Genomic DNA, 20,871 nt, shown 5'->3' on the forward strand with positions numbered 1-20,871 from the left:
ACGCACCGCTTTTGGCCTCTTACATGTTTATAGCATGAGAGCTTCAAGTGTTTCACAGGAACAGAAGAGATGCTGTTGATTTTTCATCAGAGTTAAACAGCAGGGAAAACATTTCTATTGATCTGGGAGTTAATTTTAGAGGACATCAAGAGCTGTGCAGAGCTGCTGCAGTAGGTCTGCTGAAGAGGTTCAGAACTGGTCTTTCTCTCCACCAAAACAGGCAAATAAGCAACTTCACCCCTCACACCTATAGTGAGAAAGAGTGTCAGGCAGCAGCAACCTTTCTACTTAGATAATTCCCTTTCCTACCTAGTAAGTGACTCCATGCTGCTCTTCTTTCTGAAGGGAAATTCAAGGGAACCAGACAGCTTCCCCTCAGCTGCATGCACATGTCCCAGGAACCAAGGACTTCTCAGAGGGCCCAGCACAGGCTCTGGATACTTCACTACCAGACAGGTCACAACCCATAATACTGAAATGCCACAAGCCCATTAGAGTTACCAAGTTCCAAGTTACCAAAAGGATTTTAAATTAGAATAAGAGAGAAACTCACCACTACAGTACAGAGCGATACATATTTTGTATTAACTTCGATAGCATTTTGTTGACTGGTAAGAACTCAGGTGCTTCTCCCACAACACTTCAGATTTCCTAAAATCAGCATGTCTTAGAGCCTGGAAAAGCAGGTAACACTCAGTAAGGATATGGAACAAGAACTACACAGCTGATCAGAAACACCTTTAACAGAATCAGCACTTCCATTAATAACCTTGGTGAAGTCGAGCTGTTCAGCTGTTACAAATTTATATAGATCCACCAATTTCAACGCTCAGATACCTTCAAATACACTTAAATTTGAACAACTAAACAAATTAAACTATTTGGTTTAGAAATGTCAGTAAGTTTAGTACTGAGCCCTACTTCAGAATGCCTCTGTACACAAAACCAAGCATATCCCAAGATAACTGCGCTCCAACTTTCTGCTTCAGTCGCTCCACATCTTCCATAACTCTCATTTACTCCCTCTAGGATGTTCCTCTACACTTATGTCACCTGAAAAATTAAAAGATGCTCTTTCAGGGCACACACAGGCAAGATGCACACATGGCCAGGCAGAGCAGCACAGCTGCATTCTGTACTTTCTATTCCCTGACAGGGACTGCCAGGTAAGAATCGTAGATGTATACAATCATTATTATTAACAACACTGAAGAAGCCTAGTGATAAAACCCCATACTGAATGCTAATGAAAGTGTTCATCATCTTAGGTAGTATTTCATGCATGTCCTCCAGGCAATCAGAGTAAGTTTCCTGTAATAAAATTATTTTAAATTTCATTATTGCATGTAATAATTCCATTATTTATGGATTCAGTTATTTAATTATTAATTAATATTTCAGCCTCTTCTGTTGCAGCAGCTAATCATTCAGGAAACAATGTAAATGCTGTGGGCAGGCAACGGAGTGGGAAGTATTGCCCAGTGAAAAATGCAGAATAACAAACTCTAACAGCAACTTAAAAAAAAAAAATAGCTAAAGCTACCTGAAGTGAAACTCATTAAAACAGGCAAGTTTGACAAGGAGCAGTAGAAGCAGGAATACTTATTTTTTTGTGGCCACAGTGTTGATACTAATACAAGAAAGTAAAACAGACAATGAGAAGCAAACAGATTTCCAGATCAAGAAAAATTGAAACAGCTACAGGTGGTGTCAAGAAAAACACTGAGCACTTTTTTTTTATTACTGTTTTTATTACTTGGGTAAGAGAGGGCTCTGACAAAATAATGTGCTACAATATACAGTATATTTAAAGCACAGAAATTCAAACCCAATAAAACTTCAAAGACCCAACTGCATTTCCAGGGTGGAGTCCACTATTTCACAGTGTGTTTCTTGTGCCCCACAAGCAGCTCACGTGCCAAACCCTCTCCAGCTGTTCTCCAGCATTTCCAGAGTAGTTAATGATACTGTTCAAATAGAACTATTTCTTCTTGAGAGCTCTCTTTCCTTCCCCCTTCTTTGGTTTTTCCTTCCCACGGAGCTTTTTCAATCGCCTCATCTCCTCCTTAAAGTCTTGATGCTCATCCCTAGATTAGGAGGAAAGTAAAAAAGTTTACTCTGTTTCTTGGAATACTGAGATGTGAAAGGCTCTTTGAAGTATGTGATAATGAAAAAAACCCTTTTTTTTAACCACAAAGTCCATACTGAAACTCACTGCAATGTATTCCTTATTACTGCTACAGTATCACTGAAAAATAACGAGAGATTTCCTCTGGTACTTTCAGAACTAACAAGGTTGCCCTTTTCAGCAAAAAATGGTGTGTGCATATTTGTATTATTTCAATTGCATTTATTGATGCACTGTGCTTAAATGAGCAGTAAAATGTAAAAATCAGCAAGAGACAAGAATGAGATTCCCCCCTTCTCATCTGGCCCAGCAGTCTAGCAATAGCACATTGTGTTCCTGTGCTAGATACTAAGTTCAGGTCATTAGCTTCTAAGGAAACAGGGGCATGCTTAGCAGTAATTACAGCCCATGACACTGCTCTCAGGAGACTTCAAGAATGAGTTATGAAGAAACCATGAGTAGTGGTAGAATCTTAACAGGAGAATAAAATAGGAAGGAGGATGAAGGGGCTGGTAGAGATAATTAATCCTCAATAATGATCTAATAAATTTGATTAATCTCTGTCCCTGTATTTTTCAGTGCAAAGCAATTTTCAAAAGTCATAACTGCATCCTACGTGGCCTAGGGTTGCTGCACTGCTATTTTTCTACACAACTTCTCTAAATAGTACCAAAAAGCTTGTGATTTATTATCAGGCCCTGTTAGTCTGTGACTCTTCATTACATATCTCTGAGCTGCAAGCCTGACCCTCCGTAAGCTCTCTGTATACAGACCAGCTAGAGAAGGAACTTGAGATTAATAGGGGAAGAGTAAGGAACATGGACATGTCATTGGGGCTTTCTGTGTAAGCAAACATCTACTCTAGAAAATGTTGGACACCCACCTAAACTAAGAGCATCCTGGACACAATCCTTGATGGCTCGTATTGTGATACTACCAATAGAAATTTATCTAGTTTGATCTCATAGGGTTGGCAGCCTCTCTCTTTTAAAGGATTTCTTTAGTGCTACCTGATTGAAGTGAAAGAAATGCATTTGACTCCTGCTGATGTTCTTTAGTAGTGCAAATTTTTTCTGCTAGAGACTGCGGAAATTCACGTGGAAATTAGACAACTGGTTTGGATGAAGCTGGAATTAACAAGGCTATTTAAACGACATTTGAATTTAATTTAACCTCATTTATTTTAAAGGATGAAAAAGCCCTCTGGCCTAACATAGACTTTCTTTCTCTTCTACATTTCACTTATTAGCTGCTGAATGATTGAGAAATATATCATAAGGCTGACTTGGGGCAATTTTGGCGTTAACATCACCTCTTTGTAGCACATGCATTTGCCATATTCAGAACTACAGCCCCATCTCCTGTCTATGAGAAAGCTCTCTTCCCTTCCCCACAAAGCCAAAGCAGGAACTATTTCTTATGTAACTGGTTGCCCAAAACTGGACCTGAAGTCTTTTTCACAAAAGGTTCCAATTATGGCAAAAGTTAGACAACAGTCACTTATTTTATGCTCCTTGCCCTCAGTGCAACAATCGAGTGTGCATTTCCATATGCACCATATTCAGAACTAAAACTTTTCTCTCTTTCCCTTGAGGAAAACGACTGTCAGCGGACTCACATCCACCCCTTTCCCATCTCCAGTCCTGCTCCCAACCCTATATGCCCAGAGAGTACCTGTAGAGACCAAAGTAGCGGAGTTTCTTCATGAGGGCGTAGTAGGTGTTGTGAGGAGGGTACCAGCTGTGCACCTCCTTCCTCTTGGCCAAGGGCTGCTCACTGAACAACTTCACCACCTTCATAGATTTTGAGTCAGTCGGCCTGACAACATCTCCGAATATCTGAGCACTCAGCCGGGCCATTCGGAGGGCGTAACTGGAAACACTGGACATGTCTCAAGGAAGAGTGGGCACACATAGACAGACAGATGGACTTTCCTGCAAAAGGAAACACAAGAGAGCCACAACTCTAAGATGGTTGAGCATCACAGGCTATCCCAGAATTAAGGCAGATGAAACAACACATCGTACACTGATCACATGTTTGAAGTCTCACCTTCCTCGCATGAAATCAGTCTAATCCTTAGTACATAGTTTTGCACACACAGAACATCAACACCAAGTCAGGTACAATTACCAGCCTAACTAGGACACTACACTATTGCTGTCTATAGAGAGCAATACTGGCTATAGAAGTACCTTCACTGAAGCACAATTTACCATGGCTAATTTATTAGCAGATGCCACTCGGCTTGCTCAAGACTACCTTTAAACTCCCGTCACAGGAACAATTACAGTGTGAGCTCTGCCAAAAATAGCACCTGCTGCAATACTGCTGACTTCTGCACAAGTACCAGGTAAGACACCATTTGAACATATTGAGGAAGCAATCTGGAAGTTTTGCTCGTGAAAATTTCTCACCCAACTTAAAACACTGTTACAGTCTGTCTAACAAGAACGGCCAACCAACTGTAAAAATAAATAAATCATGTTTCTCTATATGAATCACACAGATCCTTCCCATCTCAATTCTCTTCCCTTAATCATCTACGTCATCTTTTTCTTCATTCTCTTTTTAGTCTCCCACAATAGCCATTCTTTTTGAGAGGAAAAAAACTTCCCTGTTCTTTTTTCCAAGAAAATCCATCAGCAGCTTCCCATTCTCTTTTAGCCATCTCCCTCCTAAAGACCTCTGCAACAAAAATGCCTTGAAGACAAAACCATTGTTATCAGGCCACCAGAGACAACATCCATGCTCTTAAAGGAGCACGAAGAAGGGTTTTCTCTCAGCTTTTCTAATCCTCCCCACTTTTCCACTTCTTTACATCTTTACTCTTCCTTTGCAAAATGAGTTGTAATAGACAAGAATGGGAATCCCATAATTCTGTATTTTAAGTTGTATGTGGCCTGTACTGTGCCTTTTTGAATAACTGATGACATAAGTTTCCAGAGACATAAAGTGAGGTTTAAGTGCACTACATTGAGGTTAAAGTTTAAAATTCTCGTTTTAAGTATTGCACAGCTGATTCCAGATGAGCGTAGAAAATTGAAGAGCATGGATAAGAGTAATCAGAAGGACAGTGCTAAGTCCATTTCAGCATGATTACATGGAGCCTGTTGTTTAATAATGCAAATTAGAAGTATTCATAACCTCACTTACAGGACCTGATGTACAACTGTCTGCTTTGATTTACTCCTGTTAGTAGAGCTCTATAAAAGGAAGCAGGAAAAAAACGAAGCATGTAATTACAAGTAATCTGAGTCTGAGAGAGAAATGGAAAAATTAACAAAAAGGAAGGCTAAGTATCACAGACCTCAAGCCAAGGCAGCAGGCCTAGTGTGAGAAGGCAGAAGCTCTTCAGTGACTGCAGGGCAGCACTTCCACCTGAGCATCTATTACGCGGGGCAATGATCACAAAGTGGTGCTAAGCCATCCACTTCAGAACAGCCAAACCTAATTCCTACATTCAGAGACAAAGCAACAAATTTTCCCCCAAAATCTTCATCACATCACTCTGAAAGTATCACTAGACTCAAACAACAAAGCTTGCTTAATCTCTTCTTACTGCAGCTTTAAAATGAAAGCACCTTTAGCTCCTAAACGATGCAAACTTGTGGTCTGATGAACCTGTTTTTCACTTCAGAATTCCTGCTATAGGAATCTAAACAGCCCAAGCCAACACTAGAGACCTCCACTAATCCTCATCAGACTAAGAATGTTTGAGAGAGAAGAAAGGCAAAGACTACGAACTCCCAAGAGCCAGAGCCATCCAAAGGCTGGTTTAGGGCGATCTCTGATTCTGTGAGATGCGACAGAACAGTTTTGTTACTGCCACTTCCAGCGAGGACATTTTAAGGATCGCCCACTGGTAATTAACACACCTAAACCAAAACCAAAACCAAAACCAGCCTCCAGTGCTGCCGCTCCACCTCCTCCCCGCTCCTTACTCCCACTCAAAGCGAGCTTTCCCGCCCTAAGCTGTTTGTTTTTATTTCCCAATCCACCAGCGTGTCTCACACAGCTTCCTTCTCACTCGGAATACAGGAGGAAAACTTTCTGTTTTCGGAGTGACTCCTGATTTCAACCACGAGCACACCGGGAAGAATAGGCCGCCCCGGGGCACGGAGGTCACCGGAGGCAGGCGCGGCGCATCCAGCCCGAGCCGGACCCGCTTCCCTCCGGCAGGGCAGCTCCCGGGGACACAGCCCCGCACCACCCGGGGCCCATTTCCCCTTTTCCCGGCCCCGGCCCTGCTCACCCGGCAGCGCCCGGGCGGACCCGCGGCCGGCGCGGAGCGATGATGCCGAGGGGGCGGTCGGTGATGCCAGGGGGCGGTCGGTGATGCCGAGGGGCGGTCGGTGATGCCGGAGGGGCGGTCGGTGATGCCGAGGGGCGGTCGGTGATGCCGGAGGGGCGGTCGGTGATGCCGAGGGGGCGGTCGGTGATGCCAGGGGGCGGTCGGTGATGCCAGGGGGCGGTCGGTGATGCCGGAATGCGGCGCGGGCGGGTGACGAGCGGGGAGAGGCGGGATCGTCCCCGCCCCGGTCCCGCCTGCACGGGCGGACCTACCTTCTCTTTCCTCGGAATGAATGACGGCTTGTCAGGTGCCGAGCCCCGTCGTCATAGAATCATAGAATATCCTGAGTTGGAAGAGACCCACAAGGATCGTCGAGTCCAACTCCTGGCTCCGCACAGGACAACCCAAACTATCACTCCATAAGAGGGTTACGCGCTCCTATGTTAACAGGCATTTCCAAATAACGTCAGGAACGTTTTCATTGTGCCTTCCTCTCTTTTTCTTTTTCCTGTTATAAGCACCTTTGGAGTTATATGCTTAAATCTAATCGTGAAATTAGCAGACATTCTCATTAGACTCTGATGACAAATCTACATACAACCTTATTCTTTCCTTTTGCCACTACGTACAATCTTACTTCTTTCCTTTTGCCAGTGAAGGCTGGTGTGAGAAGATGTCCACTCAGTCAGCAGCCTTGCTCCGTGAGAATGTCTGCCTGGGTTAATATAACAAAAACAAGTTGGTTTTACTCTTGGGAGAAGGTATGAGTTTACACAAAGAGCTGAAAGCCAGGTGTCTTCACTCACAGCCTTGATCAGGCTGTGAACTGGAACAACTGTTGTCAAAATCTAGTTTTACTGAAAGGTGATGAAAGGAAGAGTTTGGGAGCCCCAAGTGTTTCCCTGTCATTCATCATGTCTCCAAACCACAGAGAAATTGCTTCTCTACTCCCAAGTTAGGGTGCCTGTCTCCTGTGCTCCTCACCAGTCCGTAGCCTCATAACTTTCGCTTCCCTCTGCCTGCTTTTTTTCAAGGATGGATATTCAGCTGCTTATGTATATGTGCTTTGGCAAATCCACCTGCACAGTCTCAGTCTTTCAGCACAAGTGTCATCTCGGTCTCTGGTCACTAACCCTTGTGCCCCCAAACCTGGAGTGGAGCAGGGTGTGTGCCCAGGGGAGCCCCTGAGAGGTGGGGCTGGGCACCTGACCCTGCTAATGCTTCCCTCCAACACCCCTTTGGCCACTGCCAATCCCGCTTCATGTGAGCTTTCCCAGTGCTCGATTTATGCTAATTTTTAATCAGTGCCAGGAGGTGCTAAATCAGACCCTGTGCAAACATCTGACTAAATGACAATTATGTGATTGCATTTACACGCCAAACGTGTAATGCCATTGAAGGGGGAAATTGGGTTTGTCTGCCTGGACCTGTTTTCTAGAAGAGCAGATTCTGCTCAGCTTTGAAGACATTGTTATTCCATCGTCCTTCCTTAAGTAATTTTCTGTCATCTTTTCCATGCTTGTCACGAGCAGAGCAGCCTCATGGCCTGGGCACCCTGGTCACCTTTCTTGTCCTTTTGGAATATTGGCATGATCCTCTGCAATTTCCTTTATGTTCCTGATCTAGTGGAAGGGTGTCCCTGCCCATGGGAGAGAGGAGTTGGAACTGGGTGCTCTTTAAGGTCCCTTCCAAACCAAGCCTTTCTATGATTATTAAGAATTAACATTTATAGAATTTCTTTAGCCAGTTATTCAAAGACTGTCATATAAAAGTTCTCTAGATATCCTAATTTTAAAATGTTAGCTTTAGTAGAAATTGCTTTCTATTTTCATTACTGACTAATGGACTGAAAAGTGCTTATTTCCTTTCTTTTTCTTACTAGATAAGAAAAGTGCCTCTTTTTAAGAAGGGAATATAAGTTTTTAACATTTCTACCACTTCTATGCTGTTTTACCATCTCTATTTAGACATACGCCTTAGGACTGTTGCACTCCCCATTTTACTGTCTGTAATCACATTTCTGTAGTCTTCATTTTTTTGTATGAACAGAACATTTCTTCCCGATATTTTTGCCTTTCCATGTTGTTCTATACTATGCTTTTAGCTTCTGAGTGTTTCCTTCACGCTACTGCTGAGACAAAATTGTCCTTCAGCCAAATTTGGCCATTTTGTTAATCAAGCAATCATGACTTTATGGAGTAAGATCATATGTACTCTCATTTACATTTCTGTCTCTATTTTTGAATCGTAATTTTCTCATCATTTCTCCCATCATGATGGGGATAATCTTTCTGAAGCATCTCCGTGTGTGAGTCAGTCCCTGACTGGGACTGTCCTTTTTCCTTCTTATACCGACTGTCCTTGTTATAATCAAATTACGATAGCTGACTCCTAAGCAACCACCACTTTTTTGTTCCATGATTAAGTAGTTTAAACATTTTGAGTTCAAAAATACTTCTTCCATATAGACTGGAATAACTTCTGTCATGGAAAATAAGTTTTAGAAAATCTGATGAGACATGGCTGCTGGCTATTTGGGGCATTTTCCTCACACAGTTCCAAACACTTTTTGTACATTGGAGGGATAAGCAGCCTGATTCTCTGCAGCCATCCCTGCTCCATTCCACCCCTCCTCAACAGCATTAACTGGAACAAGTTACTGTCTGCATCTCTAAAATAGTGATGGCGGTTTCATATGTACTGTTACCTTCTCAATCTTCAAATTTCTTTATTTGTTTATTTGTTTAAAAGGATTGGGGCAAAATATTATAAGATTCCATTTTACCTTTTCCAGTAATTACATCAGTTTGATCTTGTTTCACCTCATCAATGAAAATATCCAGTTCTTCTGGATATTACCCAAACTTTGAAAATTGCATGTTACCCAAACTTTGAAAATTGGCATATAGACCACTGGAGAGCATCTTCCTCTTTCTCTCAAAGTAGAATTCTGGTTCCATTTCAGTTTTTTGGTGTTTGTTTTTTGTTTGTTTGTTTGTTTGTTTTTTCAGCTTTATCACCCTGGGGTCTGATTGCCTAAGTTACTCTGCTGAGTTTCAGGGCAGAGACATTTAGTGGATTAGGTTGGTGTGAGAATTACAGCTGTTCCTGATCAGGAGAGTAGACAAACTGACTTTCTCCCTCATAGTTACACATCACAGGTCAGGATCAGTAGGAAGGAGTCACAGAATCACAGAATCATTTAGGTTGTAAAAGATCTCTAAGTCACAATACAAAGATTTTTTCTTCAGAGACTCGGTGTTGCTGCCTATATGTTCAGACTCCAGCATGGCTCTTCTGGAGTGATGGAAGCACACATATGAACAGGTCTCCATTGGTTAACTTCTTCTGCCGTTTTTACTCTGAAATCAGTTGTTTCTGGTGTCAGACATTGCTGTTATTAAATCAAAGTAAAAATGTGCACTCCCAAGAGCCTATTTATGTTACTATATCACTGTTGTTGTTGCTGTGGTTCTGAGGAGAATTGCTTGCAGAGCACCCAGCCAGGGTCAGCGTGCCAGTAAGGCAGCGTACAGACACTCAGGATGGAATATCAAGGTCACAACAGTCAACAAAGTGACAACTCAACACATCTGCAAATTTGCAGAGGCAGAGCATGGTCTATTTTGCAATCCATGTAGCCAAAATGTTCTTTCTCACCTCATCTGGAACACTGTCACCCTATATTCTGCCAGGGGGTTCAAGCTCACGGAGTGATGTGGTTCACCATGGAGGACACTGCCCAAGTCACTCTCCCTGAGATGATGCTCATGGTGAGAACAGGTTAGACAGGCCAGTCTGGCTACCTGGCAGTGCTGTCACATGCATCCCTGGGAGCAATCACCATCAGAGATGTGTGTACTCATGGCTGCACTCCTGGTTTAGTTTGCTAGTGCTTAACATTCAGGTCAGTGGCTGAACTGCTCTCTCTTCTTGTTCCAGGGAATGGAAGGAAGCAGCAGAAGCTGGCAACAGGAATGGGTTTGTGACGAGCTGAATTCTATGGACGTGTCGTTAGATGCTCCTGAGCTTTTTTGCTGTAAACAGAGCAAAGTGTTTGGACTTTTTAGCAATTATTTAGAAGAAAATCAGTGACAGACTGGTGAGTGAAAAAGGTGAAACCCTAAAAAAGAAGTCAAAAGACAGTGAATTGACGTGATGCTAGAAGACAACATGGGCATTCTCTGCACAGGGACTGTTGTGAAGGAAAGACATGAGGGGAATGGAGAGACATTCATGAAGCACATGAATGCAAAGCAGCAAGAAAAAAGAGAAAGAGACCTCTTGATAAACTACAAGAAAGACCTTTCCACAAATAGTTGGCAGATTTTTTGTCTGGAATTATTTTATTTGATCAATAATGATCTGGAATTAATTATCTGGTCAATTCCTCTTGTGTATGTGTTTTAGTTTTAACTGAATGTTAAACGGCTTTAAGGCAAAATTTTGACAAAATCTGACACTTGAGCCACTGTGAGTTTGTCCTGAGAAGGCAAAGGTATACCCAGAAATAAAGATCAGGGTGCTAGTTTGCTCATTGATGCTTGTTTATCGACATTTACAAGGAAAAAAGAGTCTGAACTTGTATCAGTTGATCTTGGAAATGAGGCACTTGAGTAGTTCCTGTATGACACAGTGATGGACTTCACTCCTAAGTCTTATTCTCAGAACTATCAAGCTGTAAGATGATCTCTAACATTTTCTTGTTATAAATATTGACATGAGGGAATAAAATCATCTTCAATTGAGTGAAGTCGAAGGACCCTCTGAGCATTTGGTAAAACGGCATTGGCTACATATGTGTTTAGAAATCATTTGTTATTCATTCTTTATGTGATCACGATTAATTGGCAGACTTTAATTGTGTTTTGTTGTGCAGCAATTCATGCTGAGCCACGGAGACAACTGCAGTGCAAAACCCTCTGGAGAGAATGTGTAGTATTAAGAGACTGACAGACTTTGGGTGGGCATTTGAAGGATATTTTGACTTTAAAATGACTCGTCAAACTAATGCCACAGAGTGAAATCTACAAAGATGTAGCTATTAAATACTGCCGCTCCAGCTATCTAACGCTGGAAACACTTGGGAGGGAGATGCAGCAGTAAAGAAAAATAGAAATTATTTTTCAAAGCCAGTTGGCATCTTGAGCTTACGGCTTTCCCCAACAGCCAGGCTGTTGAGGCAGCCTTTCTGCCTCCTGGGGAAAGGGAGAAAGTGCTATTCCTCTTTCACACAATGCTCTCGGACTGATGCCTGAAACTGTATTGACAGTTCTCCATTTTTAATGGAAGATGAGCTGATCAGCATAGCAGGGGGTGCACGAAGCTGAACAGGCAAGTGATGGAGGATGCTGCAGATCTCCACACATTTACATGTTTGTCATTGAGACTGACTAATTTGTAGTTCACAATATGTCAGAATAAATGATCAGTGATAGATTTAAATGAAGTACTTAAGACTGAAGAGAAGGAATACTTCTTAGTGGTTAGGTCAAGGGACTGGGAATGAGAATTGTTGAATCTTGGGTTTTTTGCAGCTCCATTACTAACTCACTGGATGACCTTAAGCAAGTTAATTAACCTATCTGCCATTTCATCCCTCTGTAAACTGGGGATAGTAATGTCTGCTTCAGAAATGCTTTGTGAAGAATAATTGATTCTTAGAAAATGCTTCAGCTTCCCCCAGTGAAAAACATACTACAGAAGTCAAGTATTGTTGTTACTTTACCAACAACATGCACATAAAACTTTTAAAGGCAACAGTAACAAAGACACATCTGTCTTGCCGGGGGATGAAGGGGGGAGGAAAAAAAGGAAAAATATTAAAATAACAGAATCAGTGGAAAGCGAAGAAATAATGGAGACATCTGTCTCACTGCTGATAAAAGCTCCTGTAGTTTCTCTTCCATCATTCCCTGCAGCAATCATCCGAAAGGACATCCACCAAGGTTTTCAAATGGGGTCAAACCAGTTGTTTATCTCTAACTCTATTTGGCCAGGTGTAAAAACGAAGTACAATTAAAAATGTTCCAGCAATAGACTTTTCAGAACAACATCATTCTCTTAAACAGAAAATCCAAGGAGATTCTCTTTGGGTCTGTTTGAGTTCACATTCCTGTTTCTTCCAATTGAACTCTTTTCAAGATGCTGTCTCAGATATAGATCTCTTGGGTTTGTGAGCTGTTGGCTTCCCTGAGTTTCATCAGACTTTGATACTATATATCCCTGTTGATCTCTGTGGTGCATTCCAATGGAGATTTCTCTCCATGTTTTCCTGGTTTAGGTCCCTTCTTGTCTTAGGGTATCTTAACCAATGCTGAGCACAGGATAAATCATCAGGTCTTTGGGAGCACTCTGGGTAGCCACTCTGACCATGTCGACTTGTAAGTCAGCAGATTTTCCGAGATCTGGCTGGACTCCCAGGTTCCCAGTCATTTCAGCAGTGCTCTTTGTAGAGCTAAACATCATTGATCAACCTTTCCCCCTCATACAGTCTTTTGAAGGCAGAGTCGTGGAAACAGATAATTTTTTTTGGTTTTAGTTTGGAGTTCTTCAGTCCTGGTGGGTGACATGAAGCTGCTGTTAATTATGTCAGGGTAGCCCAGTCTGTACTTACATCCAGGAGCAGAATCTGGCACTTCCCCTTGTTGAACTTCATACAGTTGGTGATTGCCCATCCCTCTCATTGTCGAGGTCTCTCTGCAGGGCCCCCCTGCCTCTGAGGGAGTCAACAGCTTCTCTGAGTTCTGTGTCATCTGCAAACTTGCTCAGTATCCCTTCCAGTGTTGACAGAAGAAGAACAGTCCTTAAGCAACTGCTCCCTTCTCTTACAAAATGAGCACTGGTGGCATGAATTGTACAGATTTTTTTTTCCTTCTCTTTGTTTCATTCTTGGTTAAGACTAACAAACCAATGGCAATTGCATGGAAACCAGGTCTTCTTGCTTAGGCATTCAGTTCTTCCTGCTGTGTGTGTCCCATCTGGAGCTCTAATCCTCTTTTTGTGATCTAATCAAATCCTCATTTACCAGTTGTGATTTCACAGTGATAAAGCTTGAGGTGGGGAAATGAACTGCACAAATGGATGAATTCTGAAGAACCAACTACTTTATTTGGATGCAAATATACTTGGTGATAATAAATGAAGAGAAGTAAATTCAAAACTGTTTAGGATAGAAGCATACTTGTGTTTAAATAGAGAGTTTATCATCCTAGATGTCAGCTGCTATTACAGAGGCACAAAATATATATGTATACATTTTTTTTTTTTAAATTTAAATGAATCTACTCTGCTGGGACTTCACAGCCAAATGAAATAGATGAAGACTGAGGTCTTCTGAGTCATGTTCCAAAATGAAGCAGCGCTTTTAGAGAATACAGTTTTTCTAAGCAGGTGCTATTTTTGATTTTGCTTATTGGTTTTCTTTCCAGTTCATTACATCATGATTTCTTATCATCTATGAATTCTGATTTTTAACTAATCCTTTTTCTTCTTTTGTGACTAAAAGAAGCAACCAATTGAACTGGCAGCTGGGATCCAGTCATGGATGTGATACACTCACTACAAGACTCCATGTTATTGGTCTACAGAGACTGTGGCTCTGTCTTTCAGTGGATTAGTTCACAAAGCACTGCTGATAGAAACCATGTCCAAAAGTCTTTCAGGGAATGAACAACATGTTCTGGAATCTGTCAGAGGTTTAGGTAAGGTTGTACAGTGTGACTTGCCACGTCAAGCAAAGTAACAGTGCTGCAGATATTAGACTGCCTATATGAACTACATATCGATGCAGTACAGCAAAATCAGAATTATTCAGGCTTTAATATATTGAAGATCAATGTGTTAGATGTAGCTTTTAGAATAAAAGTCACTTCTTACCAAATATGTTTATTATTGGCAGCCAGAAGTCTGAGTTTTTGCTCTCAGTCATTACTCTTTGGCCCTAATATCTCATCTCTGCCATCCTGGATTCTACTTGCTATTTCTATAAAAGTCACAAGATCTATGAATTTTAATGAAGTAATATCTCCTGTTTTCAGCTGAGCCCAATGACGGTGATGTTGGAGAGCCATCTTCCTTTTGTAGCTGGCTTTAGGCAGCAAGTAACCTTGCTATACAGCTCCTGCATTCAGAGCAATGTCACCTTCATCACTGCAGCAGGCAACGGGTTTTTCCTGCAGCAGGATTTAGGGTAGGAGGCTGGGCTTGATGCATCCATACAGTAAACTGGGGGAGGCACAGAGGGGCTTGTATGAAATAGCAGTCCTCTTAGCAAGGCTTTTGGGAAAACAGGTCTGTTCCTGTGAAACCTAGTCCAGCTCAGAGGAGAAGAAGCTGTAGAATATGAAGATGTTGACTACCAAGCTGGCAAGACAAGAAGCAGGACACAACAGAGTGGCTGCTGTGATCACAGAGTGCATCACATCAGAGCTGAATCTCTGCTTGTGAGAACCAGGGCGAAGATGTGTTTTCTCTTGTAGGGAGATGAATTTGAAAGAGCCCTGAGGGCTAAATATTGCCCTTGTGCTTTGGCTGAGCTGTATCCAAGCAAAACTTTCTCTCAGTAGAGGCTTACACATGCACAGCTTAGGCCTTTTCTTTTTCTTAAATCTCTTCTTGTTGCTCCTCTGGCATTGGAAGCACTCGAGTGTTTACTCAGAACTGAAGGTACAGGGACAGCTGGCTCTCCTAAGTTTTTGGTTTTAGTACTCAACATGTTAAATGTAGCCTGACCTACATTCTACCAACTGGCTGAAAAACCTAAAACTGGTGGCAACAACTTTAAAGGCGGAGCAATAGCTCCCAAGTCACTCTGCAGATTACCACAGTGCCCAAGAACACTCGGTCTGGGTGGAGGCAGTGCAGCAATGCAGAGATAATGTCTTCAGTAGACTAGGTTTGCATAACAGGCCTTGTTTTCAGTAGCTTATAGCTCTGCTAAACTTTATCTGCTTGGACTAATGTTTTCCAGCCGTGATGTCCGTGTTGTGCAGTTTGGGGAAAGGTTCAGTTTATAGTAGTTCATCCTCGTTTTGCCCGAGTTTGAAAATATTCTTGGAGGTGTTCTCATGAGAAACAGTGGTTATCATACGTAGCTGTGTGCACAGTGTAGCCTTAAGTTGTTAACAATGATGCAGTTTTGACAGTTGACAGCTAAATATTAGGGTAAGTTTTCACAGGGGGAAGCAATTTTAGTGGAAAGCCACCAGTCTTTTGCTTCATTTTGTCTTTGGAAAAACAACATTATACTGTGGTTCTTTTTAGCTGGTTACTCTTTTACCTGTCTCTGTGTGAGGCTATTTAGTGTTGGCCATTCCCTCAGCTTTATTGAAAAAGATGATGTAGGACTGCTCACCTTCCTGTCTTCCTGCTTTCTGCCCAGCAATTCGTTTTGCTTCCTCCCAGAATAAACCTGTTCTTTTGATGCTACACTCCATTCAGCTCCTGACCCCCTGACCAATTCTGTCTCACCTCGTGTGTGCTTCCCCTGTTCATCACAACTTCAGGTCACTAAATCAAGACTCTTAGAAAACTCCAGAACAAAGATTGCTCATGGATTGCTATTCACTTGTGTCCTGTGGTCATGAAGTAAGATACATGATCAGATCCTACTTTCTGCCCAGATTCTGTTTCCACTCATGGTAGATGACAGATGAACCAGGACTTTGTCATCCTGACATGGTGGCTGTTTGGTGGAGAGTTTGAAGGCTGTGTAGTGAGCCTAGCAGATGAATACAGGTAGGAAAAATCATGGTCACATGGTGAAGGCATTTGAATTGAAACTGAAAATTGGATTTTATTTCACCCTTTGTAAGAGTTGATGTTATGAAGCTAGGTGACTCAAAAAAATTACATTCTTCCCAACTTCTGTCCAGGTGGTGCCCATTTTCTGTGTATCCAGTTTCAGTCACCTATGCACTAATCTATGAGAATACTGCCCACTGTGTCTAGAGCCAAGGTGACTGGGAGCTGTTCTCTGAGGAAGGAACGTGCTAAGTACTCTAGAAGTTTGGTTCTAAGCTCCTTTAATGGAACACCCAAAATACACTGACATGTTTGAAAATATTGGCTTTTATCTCTGTTCCTCAGCACAGAACTGTGAAGATAAACTCATTGATGATTGTAAAAAAAACCCCAACCCTCCAACACTACAATTAGAGCACCACTATAGAAAAGCCCATGAGGAAATTAATCATTCTGTATGCAGAGCAAGATCTGGATGCTCTGCAGTAAACAGTACATGCACCACACATTGGATGATAAGGATACGAGAAAATTTGAATAGTGTTCATTAAGTGAGCAGCATCCATCCTTTGCACTGTAAAAAGCAGGAGACCCATGGAAACAAAAATCATGTTATTAAAGATTGTATCATTATGTGTTTGCATGCAGGGGGAATTAATGTTGCATGGGTGATCTTAAATCTGATATTCACTAACTTGGTTAACTTTGAAATCCAAATGTTTTTTTTTTTTGAGAGAGCGAAACAAATCTCTTTTGGGAGTGGCTAGTAGGGAGAGCAGAAGATGTCCAGCTAGGTGCTGGTGTGGGCAGCTAGATACCAGTGTGTGCACAGATAAAAACAAGTGTGTTAACAGCTGTCTGCCTAATCTCTGTGTGTGTGTGTGTGTGTGTGTGTGTGTGTGTGTGTGTGTGTGTGTGTATGTATGGCTAGCCAGTGTTTATGCAGCTGGCTGATGTTTACCTCTGAAAATGTCTTTTTCTATTAAAAAGAAAATAGAAGGGACATTAACAAGTGGTTAACTCCTGGGGTTTAGATGGCAAAGTTTTTATACAGTGTTTTTTTTGGTTCAGATCTTCCTTTATAGAGCCTCTGCTTGGTTCTGAGTCACCTGAACACCCAAAGTCTGTTTGACCGATGGGTCAAGTGTTTGTGGGAGTTATCATAAGATGCTTCTATGGCAGCATCTTTTATGTCTGTGTTAATAGAAGGGCTGGCATACTGAGAATTCACGTACACCAGTACCCAAGGTGCATTGGAATGATAAAAAATATTAGCAGATATAATTTGTTATATCTGTGTTTGGTTTGATTACTGTCTTGTATTTGAAATCCTGTAATTAGAGCAGCAAACTGCCTCCAGAGCCAGTGCTGCCCCAGGTAACACTAGTTCGAGTTCCTATGTCTTCAGTAGGTGGTTCATTACAAAGAATGAAGGCTGGAGCCCATGTAAATTAAACGTCACCTCTCAAGAGGTGAAGATCACAGAGAGAGCAGGGAAATACTGAGGATTCTCTCTCCCTGTTGAATAACTGAATTAGCAGTACAGATCCTGTGGAATGGGCAGCTCGATCCCCTCCCCCACTAGATGGCACTGAATTCTTTTTCTTTAAAAGAAAAAAAAAAGGAGGAAGAAGAAGAATATGGTGGAGGTCATTTTGATGTTAAAAAAACCCCACAAACCACCAACAAAAAAAAACACCAACAGAAAAAAAAACATGAAAAAGAGCAAATTGCAAGTGGTTGTCCATTAACTTTACCCTTCCCCCCCCTTCTAGCCCAAGACCCCACCTCTGTGTACCTTGGTAGAGGCGCTCGCTTTGCTTTTGTGTCTGGAGCTTTCCTGAGAGGCGGTGGGCGCTGGTCGCTGGAGGATGCTAAGGAGAGCGGAAACAATCCCGGGAGGGAGTGGAGAGGAGACTGGCCCTATCTGTAAGATAACATCCGTAGTAAGGTGTAGCGGGCAGCGCACGGCTCGTCACAAGGAACTGGCTCTGAACAGACTCACTGGGAGCCGGTTCTCTGTCCCACGCCTTCAGACATTTTTCTGTGCACCCACGAGCTTTAGCTTTCCCTCTGGATCACTGAAATCGTAACCTGCAGAAAAGAAAGCCTCAGCTTTTACCAAAACTGTATTTTCACTCCCTGATTGATTTAAGCCCCATGAATTAGCTGCCTTTGCCGAGGTGCCCTTAATTCACTGTCGGGAGTGGTTTCCGTGTAGCCCAAATGTGCATGCAGGGTTTTTTTCTGAATGTCTTTCTTTCAGCTTACATTCACCTGAAGATTGACAAGGATTGGTTTTTTCCCCATCCTGTGGTGAGGAGGGGGTGGGGTGGGAGGAAGAGAATTTAATAATGATCTGTTTGTGCTGAGAAGGGGCTGTCTGTAATAATCCTGGGAAGAGACAGAGGAAAGGTTCCCAATGCCTACAGCAAGCAATATTCTGCCCCTCCTGAAAAGAAAGGAATAATGATGATATGGGAGAAAAATTTTTAATTCTTGGAGTTCATCTGAAATCCAACAATTTCTCCTACAGTTATATATTTAAGGTGACTTGCAGGAGGATGTAGACTGCCATCTGATAAAGCTACAAATGCAAGCAAAAAAAAAAAAGACATAGAAACTGCCATTGAAATTCCTTTTCAGAGAAAAAGATAAAACCTGGAACTACATGCCAATTTTTGGCTTTCAAATCCCTGTTAAAGAATGAGAAGAGGGAACAAGTTTGGCTTCTCCTGGTACAAAGTCCCCCTGCCCCAAACTATCTTACTGCCTTGGAGTGTGATGGGAAAACCTGGCACCTGGACCTCTCTGGGTCCAACCAAATCTTGGCTCTTTGGACTGTAATCCTAATGTTTAATTAGAAAGAAATGTAGGTGTGATTACATTATATGATTTTCCCATCCCTGAATGTATCTTTGGCCAGTGTCATGAGAAAGACAGCTCTTGTAGCTGGATCCTCCATTTTGCTCGTAGCCCCAGTCTCCCAGTCCTGTGTAAACTGGATATTTAGACAGAAAACAGTTTTGTTTTCCCCTTCACTCTAAATAGAGAGTAAATACTGCAGACTTTTGTGCTTAAATTGAAAAACCAACAATCAACCAAAAAATATGGTTGGTAAAATTAGGTTTGTTCCCTGTTCTCATCCTTCAGCTTGGGACTTGATGCTAAAAATTGACAAAGAAATCCAGGTGCACTCTCATCTCTGTGTGGGTGCAATACCAGAAACCTGTTTGTCATCTTCTTGTAGGAGCCAGCAGCTTTTTGACCACAAACCTCTAAATTTTATCTCTGAACAGACAACAAGTATGGCTGCTCCAAGCCCACTATAAAATGTAGTTCTTTTTTTCTACTGACATGTAGTTGCTTGAAAAATCCAGTTATAGAAGTGGATCCATCTGTGCTGAACTATTTTTAAAGAAACCTTAGATCCTCAAATATTTGTCTTTATTATTAACAACAAAGAGAAGTTACTGCTAAAAAATTTAAAGCAGGGCCTTGTTTCAATAAAACAATTAACTTTTTCTAGAGCTTTCCAGATACAGTTCATATTCATAACATAACATTGAAATCTTGCAATAGAGCTGTTTCAGCAGATACAGATTATTGTAACATCTATGGTTTGGATGATTGACTTTGCCAGTTTCATAAGCATGCAAGGGGGTTAGACAGTATGGTACATTTCAAACCAAAAATGGTTTAATGGGACAGATATCCTTCTGTAGCTGAAAATCCCAGTTGATCTGGGACGTGGCTTTACCAGGTAAAATGGAAGGAGTCATTTTGCCTTTTTTGATAATACAATTTGGTTTGGGGCCAAAACCTGTTATGATCCAGTTATGTGTGGCTTTTTTTCTTTTTTTCTTTTTTTTTTTTTTTTCTTTTTTTTTTTTTCTTTTTTTTCCCCTATTGCAGCTGTATTCCACAGGAAAATCCAGGTATGTATTTCTGATACACAAAGAGCTACTACATTCCACCTCTGCTCTCCCCACTGGAAAGAGCATATAATTTGTGTGGCTAAGGTTAAAAGCTAGTAAAATACCAGGACTCCCCCTCTTGGGTCTGATGGCTGTCACCAGCTCCAGGGCTCCAATAAAGGCTGTGCTTATTTTCAATTCAGATGACACAACTTGGGATCCAGGGGCCAAAAGTTGGTAGGATCCAGCGTGGATGTACATTTTTACAGCACACATCTGTGGAGAGGCATCGGGCTGTGGACTTTTTGGTGCAGTAGGAGCAACTGCATTGTTTCCTGTTCATGCTGAGGAGTCACTGCTGTGTGGAAGCCAAATATTGGATGGGGCTAACTAGGTTCCTCTGCCAGCTCCAGGATGCTGTGGTACTCACAAATCAGGATGTGCCAGGTTCCAGAGCTTTTTGTTGCAAGGGAAATGGCCATTTTTATTTCCTTTTTAAACAGTACAGTTCAGAGTATGAAGGCCTCAGTCTTCTGGATCACACAGAAGGTCTCAAATCCAGGGGTTTTTTTCAAGCTCATGCTCCGTATTATGTAGTAGATTGGGATTTTTTTGGTGCAGTGAGAAACAACTCTGCTTGTCTTGGACTTGGTTGACACAGTGTAAGGGCTTGTAACCAAGAATGAGCAGGATCCAGTTAAATCCAGGTTTTACATTTTCCCCTCTCAAGAAAGTAAGGCTTCGACATTTCCTGCCTGGGAAGTGGTGCAGTTTATCTTTAAGGAGGA

General features: G+C 42.0%; 1 protein-coding gene and 1 long non-coding RNA gene across 2 annotated transcripts; one reads left to right on the plus strand and one right to left on the minus strand.

The window, feature by feature from the left end:
- Positions 1-1,730: 1,730 nt before the first annotated feature.
- On the minus strand, positions 1,731-6,509 carry MRPS33 (mitochondrial ribosomal protein S33). The gene is made up of 3 exons (XM_032688135.1): positions 6,384-6,509; positions 3,803-4,062; positions 1,731-2,087 (listed from the first exon to the last, which is right to left on the minus strand). The coding sequence occupies exons 2-3, from the start codon at positions 4,015-4,017 to the stop codon at positions 1,982-1,984; spliced, it is 321 nt and encodes a 106-aa protein (XP_032544026.1). The 5' UTR covers positions 4,018-4,062; positions 6,384-6,509; the 3' UTR covers positions 1,731-1,981.
- Positions 6,510-6,584: 75 nt separating this feature from the next.
- Positions 6,585-10,729, plus strand: LOC116786963. Its single transcript, XR_004357122.1, has 3 exons — positions 6,585-7,123; positions 10,365-10,524; positions 10,615-10,729. It is a non-coding gene; the product is annotated as an uncharacterized LOC116786963 (long non-coding RNA).
- The last annotated feature ends 10,142 nt before the right edge of the window (positions 10,730-20,871 follow it).

Source organism: Chiroxiphia lanceolata, chromosome 5 (assembly GCF_009829145.1).
Source record: "Chiroxiphia lanceolata isolate bChiLan1 chromosome 5, bChiLan1.pri, whole genome shotgun sequence".
Taxonomy (NCBI): Eukaryota; Metazoa; Chordata; class Aves; order Passeriformes; family Pipridae; genus Chiroxiphia; species Chiroxiphia lanceolata.